The sequence below is a fragment of the Python bivittatus genome, unplaced genomic scaffold (genome assembly GCF_059951505.1).
Source record: "Python bivittatus isolate LINGU-HERP-01145 unplaced genomic scaffold, Pbiv_v1 ctg000560_np1212, whole genome shotgun sequence".
Lineage (NCBI taxonomy): Eukaryota > Metazoa > Chordata > Lepidosauria > Squamata > Pythonidae > Python > Python bivittatus.
Window position 1 is genome coordinate 261,237 of NW_028277083.1, and position 23,752 is coordinate 284,988.

Sequence of the window (23,752 nt, forward strand, 5' to 3'; positions counted from 1 at the left end):
CCGAGCCGCCGCGGTAACCACGGCAACGGCCCAACAGGCGGCGGCGGCGCGGCGGCGGCGGGCCTGGCGTGGAGGCACTTCGCCGCGCCTGGCTGGGCCCCAGAGGCCCGGTTGGGGGCGTGGAGGGAGCGGCGGCGCCGGCGGCCAGCAGTTCTCGCGGAGGCCCAGGCGCCCCGCCGCCTGCCTCGTCGGAGGGCCGCGGGAGGGAGGCCCCGAGGGAGGCGGGCGCGCGTAACCGAAGGACATGGTGACCGACTTCGATGAGAAGCACGACGAGCACTTGGTGCTGCTGCAGCAGAGAAACAGGTAGGCCGCCTGCCGGGAGGGCCCGGTGGCCGGAGGGGGAAGCACCGCCCGCCAGCCAGCCAGGAAGGAAAAGGGACGTGTTTTCGGTTCCAGGATCCTGAAGGCGCTCGCAAGGAAGGATCCCATACAGATCAGGCTGAAGCAGCTGGAAGAGGGCTTTACTCTGTACGTGAACGGCGCCCACTCGGAAGCGAGCCACTGCCGCGGCCGCAAGGTCAGCCCTCCGGCCCTTCTCGGGAGCGGCGCGCGAACCGCCAGGGCGAACCGTGAGTCCCTTCCCCGCCGCTGCCCTCGAGAGGAGTCACTTTGCCCCGGTGCTTCTCATCGGCAAGGGCGACAAGCTCACCCAGCAGACTGGCCTCGTGTGCGGTTGAGCTGCGTCTGTTCTGGAATTATTTTAACGTGAAAAGCTGAAGTTTAATAAATAAGGAATTTGAGACAATGATCTTTAAAAAATATTAACCAAGCAAATGGGAATCTGCTTTACATGGCTGTGCTTTGGGTAATTTCCTGAACAGGCATTGCATTCGTCTACAAAAACAACAAATAGTTTTGAGATAGTTTCCTTGAAATGCATGAAGTCTCATCCTGAGATTGAAGTATATAAATCCTCTGTGTAGGATATACAGTATACAACCACTCTTGTTTAGATCGAGGAACTGCACACAGAGGCTAAAGGAAAAGGAAGTTCAGAAAGGACAGAGGTACCTGACCAACAGAACACATATAATCACAGGATTGCAGCGTATCTTAATCAGAAACAGAGGCTTGGAGAAAAATATTTGAAAATGTTGGAACTATATTTGTTTTATTTTACCGAGTACAGAGGACAGATGGGTTTATTATTTATGCAAGACCTGAAATAAGCCAAGAATTGATAAGTGTCCCCATTTAGGTGAATTTTTCCTCCTCTTTCACTTGCAGTAAGTCCCGCAGACTTTACTCGGCTTGTTTTAGTTTCCATTTTCAGTCACATGGGGTTCCTGGTAGTAGTATCATCTGTGTGAATTGTGAAAGTTGGCATATACTGTCAGGCCATTGACCAAGGTTGTGCCTTTTTTCCTCTGTGACAGCTACCACAGGTCTCCTGTCTTGGAAGAGGGCTTAGGAGATAGGAGGAAGAACCAGCAGAATAATTGCTGTCATTTAGCTATTATATGTACTGTAATCAGGGGGCTGGTAACATAGCACAGCATACACAGCATACAACCCAAAATGTCTATGCTGAAGTTCAAAGGATTAATGCCCATCCTGGCAGAGCATCAGGGCCGAGCCTATTCCACATATGTTATCTTGACTTTGGGATAAGCAGTGAGCTATGCAGATTATAAATGATTTTAAACAATTCAAGGTGACTGAGTAGCTCCAGAAGCTCTCTTTAAATGGGGTGAATGGTCAGTCAAGGGGCACAACGTTTAAATAAGGCTGCATATTGGAGCAAAAGGTCCAACACAGAGACTGCTGGAGGTTAAGCAGCTGTCATTTCACAGAAAAAAAACCCTGGGGGTTCTAATAAATAGTGGAGAGCTTAATGAAGAAATTGAGTCAGTATGCGGCAGCCGTGAAAAAACATTCTGTGTAAGGAAATGTAATGCCTTTATACAAATTATGGTATGTTTGCACCTGGAATAATATGTAGCATTCCGGTTGACACATTTGATAGCATACAGAAGCTTGCCCCAAAGTGGATGTTTATCAACCAGAGTCTGTGATTGGGGCAGCATACAAATCATGCTAATAAACAAATTCAGTTTGCTATGCAGAGTGTCTAGACTTTGACCTCTTCTCCTCATACTGCTCTGACTACCCCCTGCTTCCTTCCAGATGTGAGTACCAGAGACCTGTTAAAACAAGGAGAGCAGCAAGAAAGGAGCACCCAAAGTGCACCCAGTAAAATCCAACGCCGGGAATGGCTCCAGGTATGAAAAAGAGGAGGGAGTGTGTCTTTTGTGCATTGTAGTAGTATTGGTTTCCAGTACTTTTTAAACAAACTTTAAACAAAGCTGGATAAGGCCTGGAGAGCGGGATTGGAAAGCCAACTTCTGATCATAGAGGGTGCTCCCTGTAGCCGTGTTATTACAAGGTTCCATCCCTTTCTACTGAGAGAGGGATAACGCTCTGTTCCCTGTCATCAGCTGAGTTCAGTAATCAGTCTCAAGTACTAGCTGAGCTGCATTTTAATGCTTTAGTGTATATCAGTGAGCAGTGGGGACAGAGTCTTAATTTAATCACCAAGTGATGCACAGTGCTACCAGATACTGCAGAGGGGTTTTGAGGAATGTTTAGGCAATGCATTAAAACAGACATGAGGCTGTTGTATGCTCTAGAGCATGTCCGTTAATGGGGTGTGAATATCATGTGTCATTAGGCTTATTATGTACATTGACTAAGTTATGGGTTGTACCTGAATCTGACCTCTCTTTTGAAGCAGCATTTATCTATAGGCACTATGTTTTCAGTGTAAGAACAGCTGTTTGAGGTCGGTAAGGCTATTGGGCTTCATTCCCCCAGTGAGTTTCTTGGGTTGGGGAAATTTTAAAGCTTGTTCTTTTCAATTAGAACCTGACATTGTAGTGTGTAAAAGCCCACTGGCTTTGCATGTTAAATTTTATATATAAACATACATTTATAAGTGTGTCTCTTCTCTTAGACCTCTCAGTGGCCTTTGATACCATTAGTCATGGTCTCCTGGGCTGCTTCTGAGGGTTGGTTGGACGTAGTATTCACGAAGTTGCTGAGAATGGTCATTCATCAATGCAGGCTGAGGTATCATCAATACTCTGATAATACTCAGATATACATTGCTAACCTGGGCTGAACTGGAGATGCAATGGAAGTCCTGACCTACTTACTACCTGGGGGCTATGAGGGGCTAGATGGGAAGGACAAGAAAGAGCAACTATTTGTCTGAAAACCATCTGGCTGCTTTGTCAGCTCTGGTTTTAACCCTGAACAGAGTGATACTGCTCCCCCCAAAGAAGCAGGACTGTAACTAGAGCATCCTCCTGCATCCACAGTTGCTGCTTGAGCAACAGGTGGAGGATGTGGCCAAGCGGGCCTTTGTCCTGCTTCAGCTGCTGCCCCAGTTGCAGTGCTTCTTGAATCAGGAAGCCCTTAGAACTGTGACTCAATCCCTCATTGCATTGTGCTTAGACTACTCAATGTGCTGTATGTGGGGCTGCTCTTGAAGCTGCTGTTGGTCCAAAATGTAGCACCTTGCCTACGTGGGGTAATGGCCATCAGAGCCATCTAACACTAGTCTGCGGGCATGCATTGGCTCCCAGTAGTTTCTGAGTATAATTCAAAGTGTTACTTTTACAACCTGGTTCCCAGATATCTTCAGAATCGTGTCTTTCAAGCAGATCTGACCTGTCGGGTCCACTCATCTTAAGCAGGGATCTTGAGGATACCCCCCATCCATAGTGAGGTCTAGGTTGGCAGGCCAAGAGACTGTTTTTCTGTTGCCAATCTATCCCTCTAGAACAGGTTGACTTGACAGTTCAGATGGTGCCTTCTCTTGGTATTCAGGAAGGCAGCTAAGACAGAGCTATTTCACAGAGCTTTTCATCTGTAATAACTGTTCCTTGCACCATGGGTGCCAGGGTGGGTGAATGGTTCAGTTTGATGTATTTGTTTTATGGATATTAGGATTTTGATGTTGTAAACTGCCAGGAATCTTTTCGGATTACAGCAGCATACAACAAATGTAAATAAATGAAGTGATGTGTCAAGCATACAACAGTCTTCAGTTTGTTAATAGGGCATTGTAAGACCCACAGGGATAAATATCCAATCACAGACAAAGACATAAAAGAGAGAAGCACTGAGAATAAATGTCTGTTGGGAGAGATAAAGGTGATCCCAAAACAAAAACGAGGGCAGTTGCAGAGTCAGTCTGGATCAGCTCTGATCCTGGCTTGTGTGATGGCTACAGCAGGTTCTTTAGTTCTAAAAGCAATTCCTCAAGGGAGTAATATTTATATTCCCACTCTGATTTTTCTTAATCTTCCAGAAAGCTGTGCAGATCAAGACAGAAACTGGATCTAGGCTCTACATTGCCCCCCCTTCTGAGTATTCTGAGGATTTTGAATCTGATGAAAGTTTAGATCTCCAGACAACTGACTGTGAAGAGAATGGTACTTCCCAGGTAAATAGATCTGCTGTCTGATCAAATGCATCATATTATTAAAGATGAATCACAAGCATAGGCATTTGGAAACCAATTCTTCCCTTCCTTCTCGAAAGGGGAAAAATAAACTTGCTTCTCATTGCTTCCAAAGGCCATGTCATAAAGATATTGCAGAAGGATATCAAGGGAATCTTGCAAATCAGACCAAAGGTATATTTTCTCCAGCATCTGGCTCTCCAGCCCAACAGTTGGCATCCAGATGCAGCCTGGTTCTCATCTGGGAGGGTTTAGCTAGCCATCATGGATAACAGCCTTCAGCAGCCTCCCTGTTCTGTTCAAGCTGGCAGCCACTGCCACATCTTTCATATCTTACCCATGCAGGGCATCTTTGGGTTCTAATGTTCCAAGAAGAGAAAACCACCTCTTTTCAACGGTCCTCATCATACAGATTTTGCATCATTTTCCCCTGCCCAGCTGATTCTCCTTTCTTTCCTAAACCAGAGACCCCCAAGAGTACAGTGTTTCTTCATAGGGGAGTTTCTCCAGTCCTCAGTTATTTAGGTTTGAAAATGTGCAGAAAGGAGCAACAAAAAAGATCTCTCAGTCTAACTGAGGACTAGCTTGAGAAGAGGTCTGAAGTGTGTCTGGGAACCAGGTGGGGAAATTTTTCTGCAGCAGGACTTCTGCTCTGTGGAGGACATGTTGTGCAGTGAAGCAGCTGTTTCTTGTGCTGTAATAATCCATGCTCTTACAATGCTTGGAGTCATGTTGGTTGACTTTTGGACTTTGATTATAGCATCATCCAGGGATTAAACAATAAGGGAACTTAAATCTCATCACTCTGTTTTCGGCTAAGTAATCTTAACTTTCACTAGTTACAGTAGTTAGGTGCCATTAAGTTGAGCCCAACTTCTGGGGATCGCATGGACAAAGGTCTTCCATCTTGACCTGTCACTGGTGATAATGTGTAGCTCTACTCCCTTGATCTTGTCCACCCACCCTATCCATTGATTTCCCTTTCTTTGATTCTTAAGCTTGCCAATAGTATAGAAATCGTATTGAAACCCTTTCCCTCCCCACTTCCCCGTGTATTTCTGTGGAGTCTTTTGTTGCTCCCTCTGAAGCATCAGCTGGTTTGACTCGATGCTGCATGCTGCACACAGTGTCCATGAAGAAGGCCAAGGAGGTGGGCCCATTTTCTTGCCTTCCCTCCAGAGAGTCTAGGGACCCTCAGTTCATCATGTGGATTGTTTCCCTGATGCTTTTGGCAGCATCCCATCCTTTCTCCTGAGGATACATCCATTTTTTTCTCACTAGTTTTGTGCTGGTGCAGAGAGTAAGGAAGATGACAGAAATAGGCAAGAACTGTTATCTAGGCAAAGGGCTGAAGCAGATGCCTGATTCTATGTGTTTTGGCATCCTTTTCTGGCACCAGGAGACCTGTAATAAAAGTCTCTCAGTTTTCACGCTTAGGAAGAAAAGAGAATATAAACTTCTCCTAAAGCACAAGGAAGCATATCTAACAACTCTTTGGCACTCACTCCTCTAAAGACACAGCATTATTCTGTAAAGTGGTAAATGCCAATTTGGGCAAAAATAAGAACACCCTAGAGGCTAGAGTGTCCAAAGAGAAATGGGAGAACCATTATACTAATTTGTTTGACTCCTACTCTATTCCTGTTAATTCTCCAATTAATCTAAATTTCAGTGACATTCCAGCCTGACCCCCTGTCACTCTAAAGGAAATCCTGGCTTTGCCATGAGGCAAAGCCCCAGAAGAAGACTATATCCCTGGTGATTTATTATTAGCTAATATCATTTGGTGGAAGCCTATTTTGGTTAAACTGTTTAATAACATTAATTCCACTGGCTAACTTCCCCAGGGCTGGAATACAAGCATAGTGATCCCAACATACAAAAAAGGCAATCATAGCTACCCAGAGCCTGATTAACATCACAGCCAAAATTTATGCAAAACATCTAGCTAATCAATTAGGGGACTGGGATAACAATGTGCTTGCAGAGGAACAGGCAGTGTTTAGAGCAGGATACTCAACAACTGATCATGGTTTTGAAATAGAAAAAAAATGGTGAGTTCTGTTTCACAGCCTCAGGGCTCCCCCAAATGCTGTTTTCAGTGACTTTTTCTTCTTTGGTCCAGAATTGGGGCTAAGCATGAGCAACAAGGATCAAAAGGGAGGATTTCTTAGCACAGGTGATGCGAAGAGGCCCAAAGGCTCTGTAGTTTCTCTTGATGGATGCTGAACAGGCAGCAACCCCAACCCTGAGAAAGGAGTGAATGCAAAGCTTGACTCTCTGTGGACAGCAGCTTTTCATAGATGTGTCTAGAGTCAACCAGAGGAGGAAGGTGGAGGGAGAATATCTTTCTGCCAAGTCATTTTCTGCTGTTCTTTTATCATACAACTTAAGCATGCATTTAAAAAAAAAAAGTATATATGAGATTGCAACCAAACTATTTGATAACTGTGGGCTTTTTTCTCAGTTCATTTGGTAGTTGGTGATAATTTGAAGTAATTATGAATGCAAATGTCACCCATTTATATTTAAATCCAGACTATTTTTTAAGATTTTTTTTAATCCCACCTTTATTATTTTTATAAATAACTCAAGGGAGCATACATACCTAGTATTCCTTCCTCCTCCTATTTTCCCCACAAAAACAACCCTGTGAGGTGAGTTGGGCTGAAAGAGAGTGACCAGCCTGAAGTCACCCAGCCGGCCTTCATGCCTAAGGCAGGACTAGAACTCACAGTCTCTTGGTTTCTAAACAAATGTTTTCTTCAAAGGAGAAGAAATCCTGTTTAAAGAAATTAAGATGAAATAATTTTGAGTTATTTACGTCAATATTTTCTGCACTAATTGGCAGCAACCCTCCAAATTTTCCTCCAGTCATATCTGGAGATGTTGGGGCTAAAATCTGCCAAGCCATTATGAGATATCTGAGCTCCTTCTCTCTGTGCCAGGAACTCCAGCAAAGCTTGGAGTTTACCATGACTCAAAACAAGGTGGAAGGGGAATGTTTGGAGGACTCTGACCCAATCGAGGAGGATGTGCCCATCGAAGCCTCAGCTGAATGTCTGGGAGGGGGCACTGAGCCACTCCCTGCCAAAGTTGCTCTCTCCCCTTTGCCTGGAGCAGGCCCTGGTCTTGCTGCTGATCCTCTTGTGTTGGAATTCAAGTCAAACTGCCCAGGTAAGCCCACTTACAGGGGGTGAAGAATTGCTAAGTTTGTTTGTACTTGTGATGAAGATTGGAAGTTGCTTCTTTAAACATTTCTTTTCTCCTTTTCTTATTTCTTCCTCTTCTTTTTTTCCCTTTGCCCTTTTTACTCTCTCTCTATTCTTTTTCTTTCTGAGTTTAGTTTGCATTGTCTTTTACTATTGTTATTAACATTTTCAATAAAAAGCATTTTTTTTAAAAAAGAGGTAAATCCAGAGTTGTGCTAACACTCTTTATCTTCAGAATCAAAGGATGCATTGGTTGGTTTGGCCCTGAAGCAGTCCTCAAAAGAAAGGATTCTTTATGTGCCTAGTAAAAAAAGAATGCAGATTGCCTTTGAGCTTCTAATCACTTTAGAAAAACTGAAATAATTTTGGCACTTTCCTTATCTTTTTGCTTTGTGTTTGAATGTAATTGTCATATGCTGGTTTAGGGCAGCATGGTATAATTTAAGTTGGCCTTCAAGAGATAATGTGTCAAATCCTCAGTTGGATTCAGGTATGTGGATGGTCTAAAACTGTGTTTCTCAACCTTGGCAACTTGAAGATGTGTGGACTTCAACTCCCAGAATTCCCCAGCCAGCATGGCTAGCTGGGGAATTCTGGGAGTTGAAGTCCACACATCTTCAAGTTGCCAAGGTTGAGAAACACTGGTCTAAAAGATGCCTTGGGAATCCTATGCTTGATGTTTGTCACTCCAGAATAAGTTCCTTATCGATCACTGCAGCTGATCCTGGTGTCTGTTCTTTCTGCAGGAGTTAAGAAGGAGCAAAGTCTCTCTGCAAAAAGGAAGGGCACTGCTGAAACCTACATTCCCATCAAACCCACGAGCCCAGTGGCTGCACCCCTGTGCCTGGAGGAACAGGAAGGAGCCCCCTCCAGTAAGAGAGATGTTGTTTCTAAGTGGCTCCTTTAAGAGCTTGACAGGAGAACAGAAGCTGCAGAGGTGAAAGGGGACAGCAGAAACATGCCCATTTTTTCCTTCTGTCAACAGGGCCATGCTCAGAATGCTGTTTGTTGACACTCATATTAGTTCTCTGATGCTGGTAGCCCCTGGAGACCTTATTAGTTAGGCAGCAAACTCTCTCCCAGAAAGAAGTGAAAGAAAGAGATGATTGTACCCAGTGTGACTCTCTGAATTAAGATGGCCAGTTTCCTTAGACGTAGATGTGAGGCCCTTAGGGTGGCAGCTGTGTTTGGGAACATTAGTTTGAAAAGCTGCCTTTGGCCATCCAAATGTGCCATTTTACTCAATTTTCTTCCTGTTAATTGGCATTTTGATCTCTACTGTTTCTTCTATTCCCTTGCCTTTCACTCTCCTCATTTTTCTTGGTGCACAAGCATGGTTCAGCATAAACTTAACATCACTGAAATATTTCCTGATTCTATTCATTCTGCTTTTCATACCCCCTTAAAGGCTCCTTTAATAAAGCTGTTCCCCTACCTGACCTACCTACATTTGCCCAGCTACGGCCCGTTGAATCCTTACGTTCTCCATCTTAATTCTTCTGCTGCTCTTGAAATATTGCTGCCTGGAATCATCAGGTCTTGCTTGACCAATTTTGTGGGAGGAACACAGGAGGCTTCTTGGGGTCTGCACACCCCACAGTCTTTCACTTGGTGAGGCTGTATTATCTTTCCGACATCCTTGGAGAAGACAAACAGTTTGCATTCTGCCTTACGCAGAATGCAGGAGAAGGTGCCACTGAGTTTTGCTCTTGTTACACTCTCTTGTTTGCTCTCCTGTGACTCAGGAGCCTTTATAACCTTAGTGTGGGGATGTTTCAGGCCCAACTTGCTTCCCTCTGACTAAGTGGTCAAAAAGTATTTTCTGCTTCTTTTGGATGTCAGGACCAATAAGCCGATCAGAAAGACCACTCTCAGCTATTCGAAAAAATGTGTGTGAGAAGAAGGATCCAGCATATGCTGCTTCTGTTGTCCTCAAAGCTATGGAAGCAGAAAATGAGACACTACAAAAGGAGCTGCTCTGTAGGCAGCTGGAGGTTTCTGCTGGCTTCACAGGTGCTGAGCTGAAGCAAGCACACTTTGCCGAGGTCAGTAGCATGGGGGAATGTCTTTTTCAAAGAGAGCCATGGCTCTCCAGTGGCTGGGGCCGTTGCCTTCCCCACTGGGTCTGGCCACTGCCATGGAAACCGGTAATTTAGCCGCGGCACAGAGGGATCTGAGAAACCCGGGATGTTCTTCCAAAATGTTGCTTTGCAAACCTTTGCCTTGGAATGGACCATGTGCTCTGTCCAATATTAAGTAAAGGCTTTCTTTTCCTTGACTTCCTAGAATTTTTTTCTTGCTGACGATGAAATAGAGGCTAATTTTCTTAAGGAACAATTCTCCTGTCTCCTCTTTGTAGTCTGTCATTTAACATTTGCTCAGTGGATACTTGATCTGTAAGGGCTGAAAGCACAGAAATCTCTCTTAAAAGAGATGACAGAATACCCATTCACTCATTTGTTCACTTTTAATGGTTTTACTTCAGTCACATTTTTTAGAAGCTGTTGGTGACAGGAAGAGAGTAGTGTAGTAACTTTCAAAGAAGAGAAGCTCTTCATGCTTGCCTGGAGGTGAGACTGAACCTTTTCCATTCCTGAAAAGAAAGGTCCCATGTGTACAAGCAGCCAGTTCTCATGTGGCCATGGCAGAATCCTATCAGTCTTTTAAAATTTGCCCATGCTGATAACTGTAGAATCCGTGTCCAGAATCATCTAGCTGCTGAATGTCAATCCAAAGAGGGTTTCTATGCAAGGGGGAACAAGTAGAATGTTCTCTGCCAACACTCCTTGGTGAGGGACATTGACTGCTTGAACTGAAGTATATAATAGTCTCTGTAGGGCGTGAAAGTTCTGTGGATAGCCTAAGCTCTCAGTTCAAGACTGGCCCCCAGCATTCTCTGGAGAGTGAAGCTCTCCTGTGAGCATGTCCTTTCTTTCCCTTCTGTGCAGTCGCTGCTAGCATCTGGTTCTGCAACAGCAGACCTTCCCCAAAAGCAGCAGGAGGACAGAGTTGTCTCCACAGTCCTGGGACAGATTGGACTTCTGGGAAACAAGTGGCAGCTTTGAATCTTTTGAATCCATTCTCAGGTGCAAGGTGAAGGGGCACTTCTGAGGCAATGCTGTTTTATCTCTGCATGGAAATGTCAAATGGATTCCCATGCTAATCTTGCTCTCTTCACTGCATCTGATTACTGGAGTATCCAGAAGGCAACGTAGGTGCAAGTATCTTCACCCGGAAAGGGTGTCTGTGGAGGCCGTAGGTTGGGATGTGGGATGGCAAAAAAGGGAATTTGGAGACTGAGCAAGGTTCTTTATAAAATTTTGAGACAAAGTGCCAGTGTTTTCATAGGGAAGTGTGAACCTTGTGCTCTGAGCAACACAAGGAATAGCATCTCAGCTTGCTAGTTCTTGGTTTATAGCATTCAGTATTTTGCAATCTTGCACCAATATTCCTCATCAATAAAACTGATGGAGTCATATTCTCTCCTTTAAGTTGCTGATGGTCCTGCTTAATGTCTTGGCATTAAGAAAAGCGGGGATGGATTGTTCACAGCTGTCAGCTCTGCTACCTCATCCTCCATCCTCGCTAAAAGTCCTTGTCTTGGGAGCTTCCGAGTGTCTGAACAGGTTCAAAGCAATGGCCCTTCCAGTTAAAAGAAATAAGTGCTGACTTTGCTGCTTTTTTGCCTGTGATCTCTTTAGCGTTTCACTTCCTGTTTAGGCAACAGAAGAAACTTGTGAAAGCTCTGCAAAAGATCGAGAATCAGTCTGTCTGCTGTGGCCCTGCAGCTTTGGGCTTGGACAGCTAGAGTTTCCTGTTCTGGTAGGAAACAAGACGCTTAAGAGCACTGAAGTCACAACTTTCAAATGCAGTGTTCCTCATCTTCATCCCTATTACGTTATTTAGTAACAATCAGAATGTGTTGGATGGTCCTAAAGAGGGCAGGAATCCCAAACAGCTTTCCTCAGGAAAAAGGGTATTTCAGCATGTCATGAGTAGACTATGAAAGCAGAAATGTGGGATCAGAATACTTATGCTCCATGCATGATGTTGGACTGAAGAGGAAGGCTTGCTTGAGTCATGGGCCCATCCCTTATATGACACAAGGCAAGATCCGTCTGGGTCGCTCCTGGTCCCTTTGGTACTTTCATGCCTGCCACATTCAGGTCTGTTTGAGATCAGTGTCCATAGTGATGTCCTGAGTTTTTCTTTTCAGGACCATGTGGAATTGCAGGAGGAGGTCCGGGATGCCATCTATATTACTATAGAGATCCTCTCCAACTGGGGAGATGCAGCCCGTGTGGGTCTGACAGAAGTGGAGTTCTTTGATTTGAACTTTCAGAGAGTGTTTGTGTCGCCTCATGATGTAGACATCCGGCATGCGGATCCACCTGGAGAGCTGGGCCGCTTGGTTAACCGAAGCGCAAATGTAAGCCTCCCATTGTTGATTTTCAACTGGCCATTCAAGGACCAGCAGGCACATTTTTGCACACAGGTTTCTGAAGAGGGTGTCCCCAGGGTTGTTTATTTCTAAAACATTTCTGGGGCTCCAGAATGACTGGATGGCTTACAAATTAAAAAAGGAAGAAACATCACAATATCAAGGAAGGTGATAGTTGCCCAGAGGGAGCAATAAAAATTCTCTTTCCTGCACAGCACCCAACCTAAAGGGACCTGAACTGCCCTGGCACAAGACCTGGGGGAAGAGCCAGGCTTTCAAGGCTCCTCTAAGGCAGGCAGGCAGGATATGGGCAGTTCAAATCTCTGGGAAAATGCTGTTCCAGAAAGCAGGTGCTACGAGAGAGAAGGCACGCTTCCTGGGTCCTGCTAGGTGGCACTGCTTAACTGATAGGACCTGGAGTGTACCAATGCTGTCTGAACGTACAATACAGGCAGAAACTGTGTGGGGCTTTATAAGTGATAACCAGCAACCTTGAATTGCACCAGAAGCCTATTGGTAACCAATGTGGCTCAAGGAGCAGAGGGGTAACATGGGCATAAAGAGACTCTACCACATTCCAGATCAACTGCAGCTTCCAAGTGGTCTTCAAGGGTAGAGCGCATTGCAGTAGTCCTCACACAAAGCGAGCAAGGCACAAGTGACTATAAGGAAGGTCTCCCTGTCCAGGAATGGATGCAGCTGGCACACAAGTTGGATCTGTTCCTGGATTCTTATACAGCCTCCCACCTCTCTGGTTCCTTTGGCCCTTGGTGGGATGTAGGTTTCTGTTTCTTCTGCTCAGGTAATGACTCAGGGCTGCTGTGGTTGCTTTGGAATCAAAGCTCCTGGCTTCGCTACCTGTTGCAGAGAATGAAATATCTCAGCCAGGTTCCAGGACCTGTGAACTACACAGGGATGGGCAAGTATGGACTCAGCAGGCAGTTTTAATAATGAACATGAGAATGGCAGATAAATAGAGGCTGAAGCAAGTGAGGCTGTAAGCATCCACAAACAATATGATCTTCTCGCTTAAAGTCCTGGAATTCTGAAAAAAGTATGATCAAAGTTTGAATTGTCATGTTCTACTGCAGTAAACTTAGGAACTTTTTGTAGGCCAACTGACTCCTTCATAGGAGAAAGGAGGTGATCAGAAATCCCGCCTCCCCCCTAATCCCGGCACTGGTATCCTGCTGCCATTCTTACAAGCACAAAAGCGGCTTAGGCTGAACAGGTCAGCTGTGGAACAGCCATCACACTTTCAGTCAGATTCTCTGCTTGCTCAGAGACACAGCAAATCTACATGTCCTCAGGAGTGTGTTGCCTTTCCTCTCTCAGCCATCTTTCAGTGCCCCCAGAGTCAATGTTGCTCTTTGTCTCCAGGGTGACAGGCCAACCATCAGCTTCCTTGTGTTGTAGGTCCCCAAAGACCTTCTCCCCTGGTCATGCCTCTTCCATCCTCCGGTGCAGCTGTACTTCATTGTCCGAAATGCCAGCCTGTCAGGAGACTTTGGCCTATCCAGAATCAGGATCTGGAATTACAACTCTACTGTTAATGGTGTAAGTGACTGCTCTGATCTTGGGCATCTGAGCTTTGCCTTTCCATGCTTAGTAGGAGCTAACTGGTGTTCCAGTGTCTAGAATAGGGGAAGGAGAATGGAGGGGGCAAAGCAGCCATGACTGAGGGAACTGCTTTCTTTTATTTGGATTAATTCTAACAGTAGGTTGAAGTGATTCTGATTCTATATTGGAAACAAGATCAAAGGTTGAAACGTTACATTGCTGCTGCTGCTGCTGCTGCTGCTGCTGCTGCTGCTGCTGCTAAATGGGAATGATGTGTTTTTGTATGGGGTGGTCTGTTCACGTGCAGCTATCATTTAGGAAGCCTCGTGCCAGCCTGCATCCTGTGGCCACTGAGTTCGCTTTTGGAAGGCTTCCCCTCCAGTTTTGGAATTCCAGCTGGCCCATGCGCTGCTTTGCTGACATTGATAAGACGCTGAGCCTGTGTGTGGAGCTGGGTTGGCCCATATTTTATGAACAAAAGCCAGATCCCCCCAAAGATTGTACTGCTTCCCTGATTCTGACATTGTCTGTGTAGAGAGCCTGCTTTGTTTACTGTACAAGGTATTGAGGGAAAGAGGATTTTCCAAGCTGGATTAGGGAGAAGCAAATCCCGATCCTTTTTGACTTGTTCTCAAATGCACTCCTAGAAAGAGGTGTTCTTGTTTGTTTGTTTGTTTATTAAATTTATCTCTGCCCATCTCCCCCTAATGGGGGACTCTGGGCGGCTCACAAAATCCATTAAAACAATAAATATATAAAACATAAAACCATACAAAACATTACCAAATAAGAAAAGGTCCAAGAGGCTGATGGTTACCAGAGCTGCAGACGACAGGCCTCTAAGAGGCTAGCCATCCCCACAATTGGTGACTTCCCTCCCCACCCCAGGCCAAGTGGCAGAGCCAGGTCTTTAGATCTCTCTGGAAAGCCAGGAGTGAAGGGGCCAATCTCACCTCCGGGGGCTAGATATTCCAAAGGGCGGGGGCTCCAGCAGAAAAGGCTGTTGCACCAAATGTGAAACCCATGGAGTTGTCATGTTTGCAAATGGCATTTTGTTTTACTGTAATCAGAAGCACTCTGACTTCGGGAGCACAGTCTTGCATCTTTGGGGCTGATGAGTGACCTCTCCACATGTATGGAGGAGGGAGCCTAACTTCAGACAGATCTTGGGCAGTGAGTGGAAGACTCAAGGGAATGGCAATGGAACACAGAAAAGTAAGGGAGGGTGGTCAGTTCTTCAGCCCAGAATGAAATGGTTTGTTGAAAAAAATCCAGCTCTCCTCCACAATATATGAAGCTAAGACTAAGCAGAGTTTAGGATGCCATGAACCCAAAATGGATTCCCCATTAGGTCACATTAGGAGAGGCGGCTGTGCTAGCCAGGTTGAGGCTTATTCTTACAGTGCAAACCCAAAATAAACCATCTTATTCCTGCTCAGAGTAATCTGTTGGGGGGCCTCATTACGTGCCAGTGTTAGCCAGGAGCAGAGCCAGAAGTGGGTGGGGTCACCATTTTACTTTCTGGCATCCTCTTCTGAGCAAGGAACTTGGAGGAGCAACTTTTGGTAAGGTTACCACACTAGGGAAAGGTTGTAAATGGCACACACCCACGCTGCTAGGTCTTCCAGTATGCAGCACCAAACTCAGAGCCAGGTGAGCACTTGCCTGCCCATTTTTTAACCCAGTTCCTCAGCATATTGTACATTTGATTCCTCAGATATCAGCAGGGGCCTCTCCAGTTTTCTACCAAGTTAGTATGCTTCTCTGTGCGTTACAATTTGGGAGGTTTCGGGAAGGTTTGCTTTTGCTTGGCCATCAAAACATCTTTCTGTGTCTCATCAGGATCTGAACATCGGAGCAAGAAGTATCATTGTATATGTTGATGGGTGTTTAATATTTGCTGGGGAGCTGCAGAAGGGCTGCTTAGCTCATGATTCTGATGGCAGCAGCTGCATCTCCATTGATCTCCCAACAAACATTCCCCTTCCTCCAAAGGGAAGGGCAGAAAAAGGTTGGGCTCCTGCAGATTTGAGTGAGGAGCTTGACAACTGGAAGCTTTCCATGAAAGAAAACTGCCTTGAAGAAACGGAGAGAACCAGTGATCCTGACAAATGGGAAAATTGTCTCCAATCAAACCTAAATGCCAGGGCAAACATCAGCAGCCTTGTCTCACTGGAGACCACAAAGTATATCTCCCCTGAGGAGGACAGTTCGCTGAGTGAGAAAATGGAAGAACGTTCTCAGTCACCCAGCTTCACTTCCCCTAGTATTCTGTCCTCTCCTGAGGCAAAAGGGGAGATACAAGTTAGCTCTGAAAAGCAAAAACTGCCCCCTTTGGGGCTACAGGTTCAGCTGCCTTCAGAGAGCATTAAGAGGGGCTGCCTAAAAACAACTGATAGGAGTCCTCATCTCTGTCCAACTGAGCAAAAGCAATCCAACAATGAGGCCCCAGATGCAGGTGAGAGACCCTCAGAGGAGACTCAGGAGCCCATCCCTGATTTGGACTTTTTGAAACCACTGCTTTACAAAAACAGTAGTACATCTGAGCTGCTTCCCCCTGTTCAAGATCTTAGAGAGAAAGAGAAGGAAGAATTCAACCACATCTTATGTAGAGAGGAAGCCATGCTTGACAAAGGTAAGAGCTGATGACCTCTCAGATCTTCCAGGAATTGTCCAATCACCTACACTTTGAGCAGAATAGGTTTTCTGTCCACTTAGACCAGGACTGGACTATTTTTTAATCCTTAGTGGCTACCTGTAGTATAGGGTTTTAGAACACAAGAGCACATGATTGTTTATATACGTAGCTCTATGCTTCCCTCCCTGTTCCATCAGTCTTGGCTTAAATCACTGGAAAATGAAAACATCCCTCATCACTCATCTCTCTACAGCTCATATGGCTGAGAAGGCACCAGAAATGTTCTGTGATCGCTGGGCCTTGCAAGAAGATTAGCATTGGTTTTGTCAGCAGCAAGTATGGTGGGGGCGGGGGAGGAGAGGCTAAGCTTGCCACATCAAAACTGCTACGTTTTAGACAGCATTTAACTGTTTCCCACAAGTGAAAAATGGCATTCTGCTTCTTTCCCTCTTCCTTCACAGTTCGCTTACTGTTGGATCACGCAATGAAGGACAATTCAGACAGTTCCTATAACACACCAGCCCTCTTTAGAGCAAGGATGCAAAAAGCATCACTTTTGTGACCTGCAGAATTTTCTACCTACATATTTTTTGCATGTGGAGGGTTTGGGGGAGGTTAAAGGACAACATAGGTGCTTCAAGGCTTGCAAATTCTTAAGAAATCCATTTCATTCCTTGGAATTCCTAAATCTCCTAAAAGGAAGCTTGGGCTCACCCACTTTTGGAGTGATATCCTCAGTATCTGCCTAACACATAGCGTGGCTGTCAGGCTTACAGACAGTATGACTGCTGTTATAAATTCTCCACACTGGAGGCTCCTACTATAGAAAGCCTTCCATGTGTCTGCTGGGGACATAAAGATCTACTGATCTCCATTCGTGGAGAAAATCTTCTCAATGATGGAAATGGGGAGCTTGCCAGGAGATATTTTTCTAGCAAGTCTTGTTATACTGCATGGAGGATACCTGTCCTTCTTCAGCCAGTGAGGCATGTTAAACTGTTATGACTGGATTTTCTGTCTTTTTTTAAAACTTGTGTCTCTCAATGAAGCAGTTGGTCAAACGTGTAGTGTGGCAGGTGAGGTTTTGCCTGGGCAGTCATATACTAACTTTTAACTCCTTGGTTGTTAAAAATGTAGTTGCTGATTTTCTTGAATTTTGCCACTGTAGTTTGTTTACTCCAGATCCCAAACGTGGGCAGAGTTGGTTTTCAAAAGCTTTGGAAAGACTTTTCTATAGAGGGTTGACTATAGTAGAGCATGGAGTCACTGTGCTGTTCCCTCAACCTGTCTCACCTGAATATAACGCAAGAGTGAGGTCTTGGCCAGTTTTCCTGAATCCTTAGAATCAGACCTTCCCCTGTTCTTCTGGGGTTCTTTTAATATTGTATTATGCTGAAGAATTCAGAAAGTGTTACTGGTTACTTGCTGCTCTCATTTTACTTACACATTTTCTTTAAAAAGATGCCTCCTTTCTCTCTTCATCCTGTGATACTAATTTCTCCATTTCAGAGGAGCCTCTCCCTGCCAAGGGTAGTACAAGGCCCTCAAGGGCCAAGTGGGGCACTTCTCAGGAGTACATGCTGCAGGAATCGTGGAATTCGTTGTTGAAATTCAATCGTTCACATCGTGGTCGAATCTCCAATATGGATTTCCAGGGTGACATTTTTGATGAGTTTCTCCAACAGAAAATTAGCCGGCAAGAAGATCAGAAGCTCAGGATAAAGGACAGTACACAGGGGCTGCCAACACAGAAGAAGGGCAACAACTGCCTAGACTTGGAGGATGAGAGCGATTTTAAAATCCCTGTCTTGCCTTATGGTCAGCACTTAAAAATTGATATCAGGTCAACCTGGGGAGACAGACACTACGTTGGTCTGAATGGACTCGAACTCTTTAGCTCGAAAGGTGAACCCATCCAGATCGTAAAAATCACAGCCAACCCACCCGATATCAACATCTTGCCTGCATATGGCAGAGATCCCCGGATTGTAACTAATCTGCTGGATGGAGTGAACCGGACACAGGATGACATGCACCTCTGGCTAGCTCCCTTCACTCCAGGAAAGTCCCACTGTGTTTGCCTGCACTTTGCAAAGCCATGTGAGGTAGCCATGATTCGCATCTGGAATTACAACAAGTCTCGCATCCATTCCTTTCGGGGAGTGAAAGACATCTCCATTCTCCTGGATGAACGCTGCATTTTCCAAGGAGAAATTGCCAAGGCTTCAGGGACACTTGCTGGAGGTAGGGGGGTAGATCTTCTCTGTTTTTAATCTTGCCTTTTCAATGGCTGGTAAATCCTGGCCCTGGTCATCCAGCTGGCCAGCCCTCATTCTCTTCTCTGTTAATTGTAGATGGTAAGTAGACTTTTCATTAAAGCCAATAGTAAGCTGGGAGAACAGCCTTACTGGACCATTCTGATATTGTTTGCTATTCCAGCTTTTGTATTCAAGGTAACCTGGTGTAAGAATCTTGGATGCTCTGTGGTGAGATAACTCATACAGGAAGCTAGTGCCATCTGACAGGGCCAGATATAAGAGGGGAAATCCAGTCAAAGCGAAGCTGTGACAAGCTGGTAGAATCCAGCCAAAGCATACACCAGTCCTGGGCCTGGTAGGACCTTGCTTCTCTGCAGAAGGCCATCTAGGACTCTAACCTAGATAGACATCCTAATTTTTTCCCTTATGCCCCTTTCTTTATTAGAGACACAAAGGCTTCCAACGTCAGTTAGCTGGATCAAGGCAATGCCTTAGTACGGATTTAAAATTGTTTTCCTTTGTGACTGTTTTGTTTTTAATGGTTCTCTTCTTGTCCCTTCCTTAGCCTCCCTGGTGGCATCTCTCACAGGCTTGACCTCACAGAGACTTGATCACGTCTTGGACTTGTATCTTGCCACCATAGTGGCAATCTTACACCATTGTTGTGAGCCACCCAGAGTTGTTGAGAGTCAGGCAGCATACAAGTTTCAGTAATAATAATATTATTATGGTTGGTCGCACAGTCAGCCAGATGTTTAGACTGGATTTGGTATTTTTATCCACCTATCAAGTCCTTCCCAAGGGCCTGGGGTAGGCAGGTCTTGTTTGATGGTGTCAAAGGTATCATTACAGGATATAAGCTGTTCCAAGTAAAGCTACCTTTTGCAACTGATTGATGGTGATTCTGTCAATGCCGATGGTGTTCAAGTGGTGCTCCAGATGTTTTGGGATTGCACCCAAGGTGCTATTACTATTGGTACTATCTTTGCTTTCTTTTGCCACAGTCATTCTATTTGCAGGTCTTGATATTTTGTGATTTTCTCCAGTTCTTTCTCTTCTATTCTGCTGTCTCCCGGTATTGCAGTGTCCACTATCCAGACTTTTTTGTCTTTCTTATCAACAACTGTTAAGTCCAGGGTGTTGTGTGGCAGGTGCTTGCCTGTTTGAATTCTAAAGTCCCAGAGCACTTTAGCTCCTTCATTTTCTATTACTTTGTCTGTTTTGTGCTTGCAGGCAAGTGGTATTTCTAGCAGATCTTCCAATGGACCATTGTGGCTACTTTGTCATGCCGTTGTTTGTAGCCGGTCTGTGGGATCTTCTTGCAGCAGCTGACTAGGTGGTCCACTGTTTCTTCAGCTTCTTTGCAGAGACGGCATTTGCTGTCTGTTGCTGTCTTCTCAATTTTGGCTTTATATGCATTGTTCTTAAGGCTTCTTGTGTTTATTATTATTATTACCATCAAACAACACCTGCCTATCCCAGGTCTTTGGGAAGGATTCAGTAGGTGAATAAAAATGCCAAATCCAATCTAAACGTCTGGCTGACTATGCAACCAACCATCGTCATCATCGTTGTCATCATCATTGCTAAATAAGGGTGGAAAGGAAGAGGGGACATTTCAGGGCCTCAAACTCTCAGTCTCAGTAGTGACTACAGGAATCCTTCCTTGCAAGGGTCTTCATATTTACTTCCAAGAAGGGGAGGGGGAGGGAGGATGTGTTAGTCTTGTCAATAAAAGGTGACAATGTTTCAGCTCCAGAGCAATTTGGAGACACCATCCTGTTCACGACTGATGAGGACATTCTGGAGGCCATTTACTGTTATGATGAGTCCTGTGAGGGGGAAATCGAAAGCAGGTGCAACCTGAGGTATGAGGAAGAGCTAAAGAGGCCAAGAACTGCTGATGGAGAAGGGGATGAGAGACCTTTCACTCAAGCTGGTTCCAGGACAGAAGACAAGCAGGTTAGAGTGCCAGCTGTGAAAATGGGTTTTCTCTGTCTCTCCATAGCCCTCTCCTCTATACAGAGCTGGGAATTAAAATAAGGGCAAATCTGCAGCTGCTTTAAGAGGGCTTTGAAAACATCCTTCTCTGGTGTTTAGTTGAAACACTTTTCTGGAATTGGCTGCTTGAGGTGTTTGTATTATTCAACCTGCTTAAATTTTAAAGGACTTTGATACTGATGAAAAAAAAATTGACCATACTTCAGTCTACCAGGAGAAGGGACAGGCAGTAAGAGTGATGGTGGGAGAATGTTACAACTATTTTATGGCATGCTGGGCTCTTAAAAAGGTGGACCAGGTAGGGCATCCTTTATGCACAGGTGCCTATTTTTAAGGCATTTTTATTTCTCAGAATGCTGTAGGAGAAAGTAGTTTATTTTTGTTCTGACTTGCCTCTTGATTGTCCAAACTTTTTTAGAGCCAGAAGCAAATTGCTGTGTCAGATTCCATCTCCGAGATCATGACAAGCAAAGAACGTGGAGTCTACTCTGGAAAATGTACGTCTCTCTTTTCCCATCTGCATTGTCTTCTGAAGGAGTGCGCACTGCTTGCAGTGGGCTTGTGTGGAAGAGATTTCAGGCAATGGGTTCTTCACTCAATGTGCAGTTGATTTCTAGGATGACTTTCCACAAGAAGCAATTGCCACTAGATTAGGGACCCTTTTAAGGAAAAATTCAATACTTTAATGGAAGGAGAGTCATTGATCAATAGTTATGATAGTTACTTATACAAGCTCAGAGCCACTATACTGAAGAGAGATCCAGACTATTTCTTTCCCCTTCTTCTTGTGAGCTTCCTCAAGTAGCCATCCAGCTGTTCTCACAGTGGCATTTTGCTTGGCTACAGGAAGGAATTCCTTGCATTTGCGAGAGAGCTTGGCTGCCTCTTCAAGCCTCAGCTAGAGAGCACCTCTTAGGGCAGGGTGATAAGTGAACTCCTTGAAGTCCAGGATCAAAGTGGAAAAAGAACACGCGCAGCGCCAGGGTAGAACAGCTGCCCTCATCTGCCACAGCTGTATTAGCTTACACAGTGTATTATCTCCAAAGTTTGTGTGTTGAAATCTCTCTCTTAATCCACATTTGTTGCTATTGAATAATTTCAGTATCACCTAAGGAGCAGATAACTATTTTCTTCATTTGCCTGTTGGTCACACTCTTAGTTTTGCATTTGGATTTGTATATGTGTACTTGTTTATTAGATTCTTCATCTACTCAGTAACTGAAGTTCACTGGATGATTGATTGATTGATTGATTATATTTATATGCCACCCATCTCACAGAAACATAACTCTGGGCAACGTACAATAAAACCATAAAAACAATAATTACAAAAATAGTCTAAAATTAAAACATGTTATTATTATAAAAACACTAAAAAGGATAGGAAGAGCATAGATGTTACACTCAATGTAGCCACCTCACTAAATCCCAATTTCCGCAATACCTCAAGCCTGTTGACCTAACCAGGTTTTAAGGGACTTCCGGAAGGACGTCAGAGGGGGCCAGTCTCACCTCAAGTGGGATGATGTTCCACAGGGCAGGCACCATGGCAGAACAGGCCCATCTCCTGGATCCTGCCAAACGTAGTTCCTCAGCAGACGGGACCCAGAGCAGGCCTTCTCTGCTGGACCTGATGGGACGGGCAGAAGTAATCGGAGAGGCGGTCCCTCAGGTAATCCGGTCCCATGCCCTGAAGGGCTTTAAAGGTCAAGACCAGCACCTTGAATTGGACCTGGAAGCAAACTGGCAGCCAATGCAGCTCACAAAGCAGAGGCTTAACATGTGCTGTTCTAGGGGCACATATAACTGCCTGTGCTGCTGCATTTTGCACCAACTGAAGCTTCTGGATACTCTTCAAGGACAGGCCTATGAGGAGTGTATTACAGTAGTCCACCCGGCAGGCGACCAGGGCATGCGTGACCATGAGCAGAGCCTCCCGATCCAGAAATAGGCACAACTGATGCACAACTTGAATCATGAAGCTACTTAAAATATGGAAAACGTCTAAGATGTTTTATGGTATTTATTGCAGTGGGGCAAAAAAGTATTTAGTCAGCCACCAATTGTGCAAGTTCTCCCACTTAAAAAGATGAGAGAGGCCTGTAATTTTCATCATAGGTATACCTCAACTATGAGAGACAAAATGGGGGGGAAAATCCAGAAAATCACATTGTCTGATTTTTAAAGAATTTATTTGCAAATCATGGTGGAAAATAAGTATTTGGTCAATATCAAAAGTTCATCTCAATACTTGGTTATATATCCTTTGTTGGCAATGACAGAGGTCAAACGTTTTCTGTAAGTCTTCACAAGGTTTTCACACACTGTTGCTGGTATTTTGGCCCATTCCTCCATGCAGATCTCCTCTAGAACAGTGATGTTTTGGGGCTGTCGCTGGGCAACATGGACTTTCAACTCCCTCCAAAGGTTTTCCATGAGGGTTGAGATCTGGAGACTGGCTAGGCCACTCCAGGACCTTGAAATGCTTCTTACGAAGCCACTCCGTTGCCCGGGCAGTGTGTTTGGGATCATTGTCATGTTGAAAGACCCAGCCACGTTTCATCTTCAATGCCCTTGCTGATGGAAGGAGGTGTTCACTCAAAATCTCATGATACATGGCCCCATTCATTCTTTCCTTTACACGGATCAGTCGTCCTGGTCCCTTTGCAGAAAAACAGCCCCAAAGCATGATGTTTCCACCCCCCATGCTTCACAGTAGGTATGGTGTTCTTTGGATGCAACTCAGCGTTCTCTCTCCTCCAAACACGACAAGTTTAGACCAAAACGTTCTACTTTGGTTTCATCTGACCATATGACATTCTCCCACTCCTCTTCTGGATCATCCAAATGCTCTCTAGCAAACTTCAGACAGGCCCAGACATGTACTGGCTTAAGCAGGGGGACACGTCTGGCACTGCAGGATTTGAGTCCCTGGCGGCATAGTGTGTTACTGATGGTAGCCTTTGTTACTTTGGTCCCAGCTCTCTGCAGGTCATTCACTAGGTCCCCCCGTGTGATTCTGGGATTTTTGCTCACCGTTCTTGTGATCATTTTGACCCCACAGGGTGAGATCTTGCGTGGAGCCCCAGATCAAGGGAGATTATCAGTGGTCTTGTAAGTCTTCCATTTTCTAATTATTGCTCCCACAGTTGATTTCTTCACACCAAGCTG

General features: G+C 45.0%; 1 protein-coding gene across 5 annotated transcripts in view; it reads left to right on the forward strand.

The window, feature by feature from the left end:
• The window catches only part of KATNIP (katanin interacting protein), a 30,080-nt gene continuing 6,328 nt past the window's right edge, over positions 1-23,752 (forward strand). For 3 of the 5 annotated variants that reach the window (XM_007433859.3, XM_025170274.2, XM_025170275.2), the window contains exons 1-13: positions 1-306; positions 400-572; positions 2,131-2,225; positions 4,319-4,453; positions 7,420-7,648; positions 8,430-8,555; positions 9,526-9,728; positions 11,900-12,112; positions 13,541-13,681; positions 15,527-16,319; positions 17,832-18,566; positions 20,334-20,542; positions 21,000-21,078. In XM_007433859.3, the coding sequence (XP_007433921.2) occupies positions 245-306; positions 400-572; positions 2,131-2,225; positions 4,319-4,453; positions 7,420-7,648; positions 8,430-8,555; positions 9,526-9,728; positions 11,900-12,112; positions 13,541-13,681; positions 15,527-16,319; positions 17,832-18,566; positions 20,334-20,542; positions 21,000-21,078 (3,193 nt within the window). In that variant the 5' untranslated portion in view covers positions 1-244. Of the gene's footprint in view, positions 307-399; positions 573-2,130; positions 2,226-4,318; positions 4,454-7,419; positions 7,649-8,429; positions 8,556-9,525; positions 9,729-11,899; positions 12,113-13,540; positions 13,682-15,526; positions 16,320-17,831; positions 18,567-20,333; positions 20,543-20,999; positions 21,079-23,752 lie in introns of those variants that run through there. The other 2 variants (XM_025170277.2, XM_025170278.2) reach the window with 2 other exon arrangements.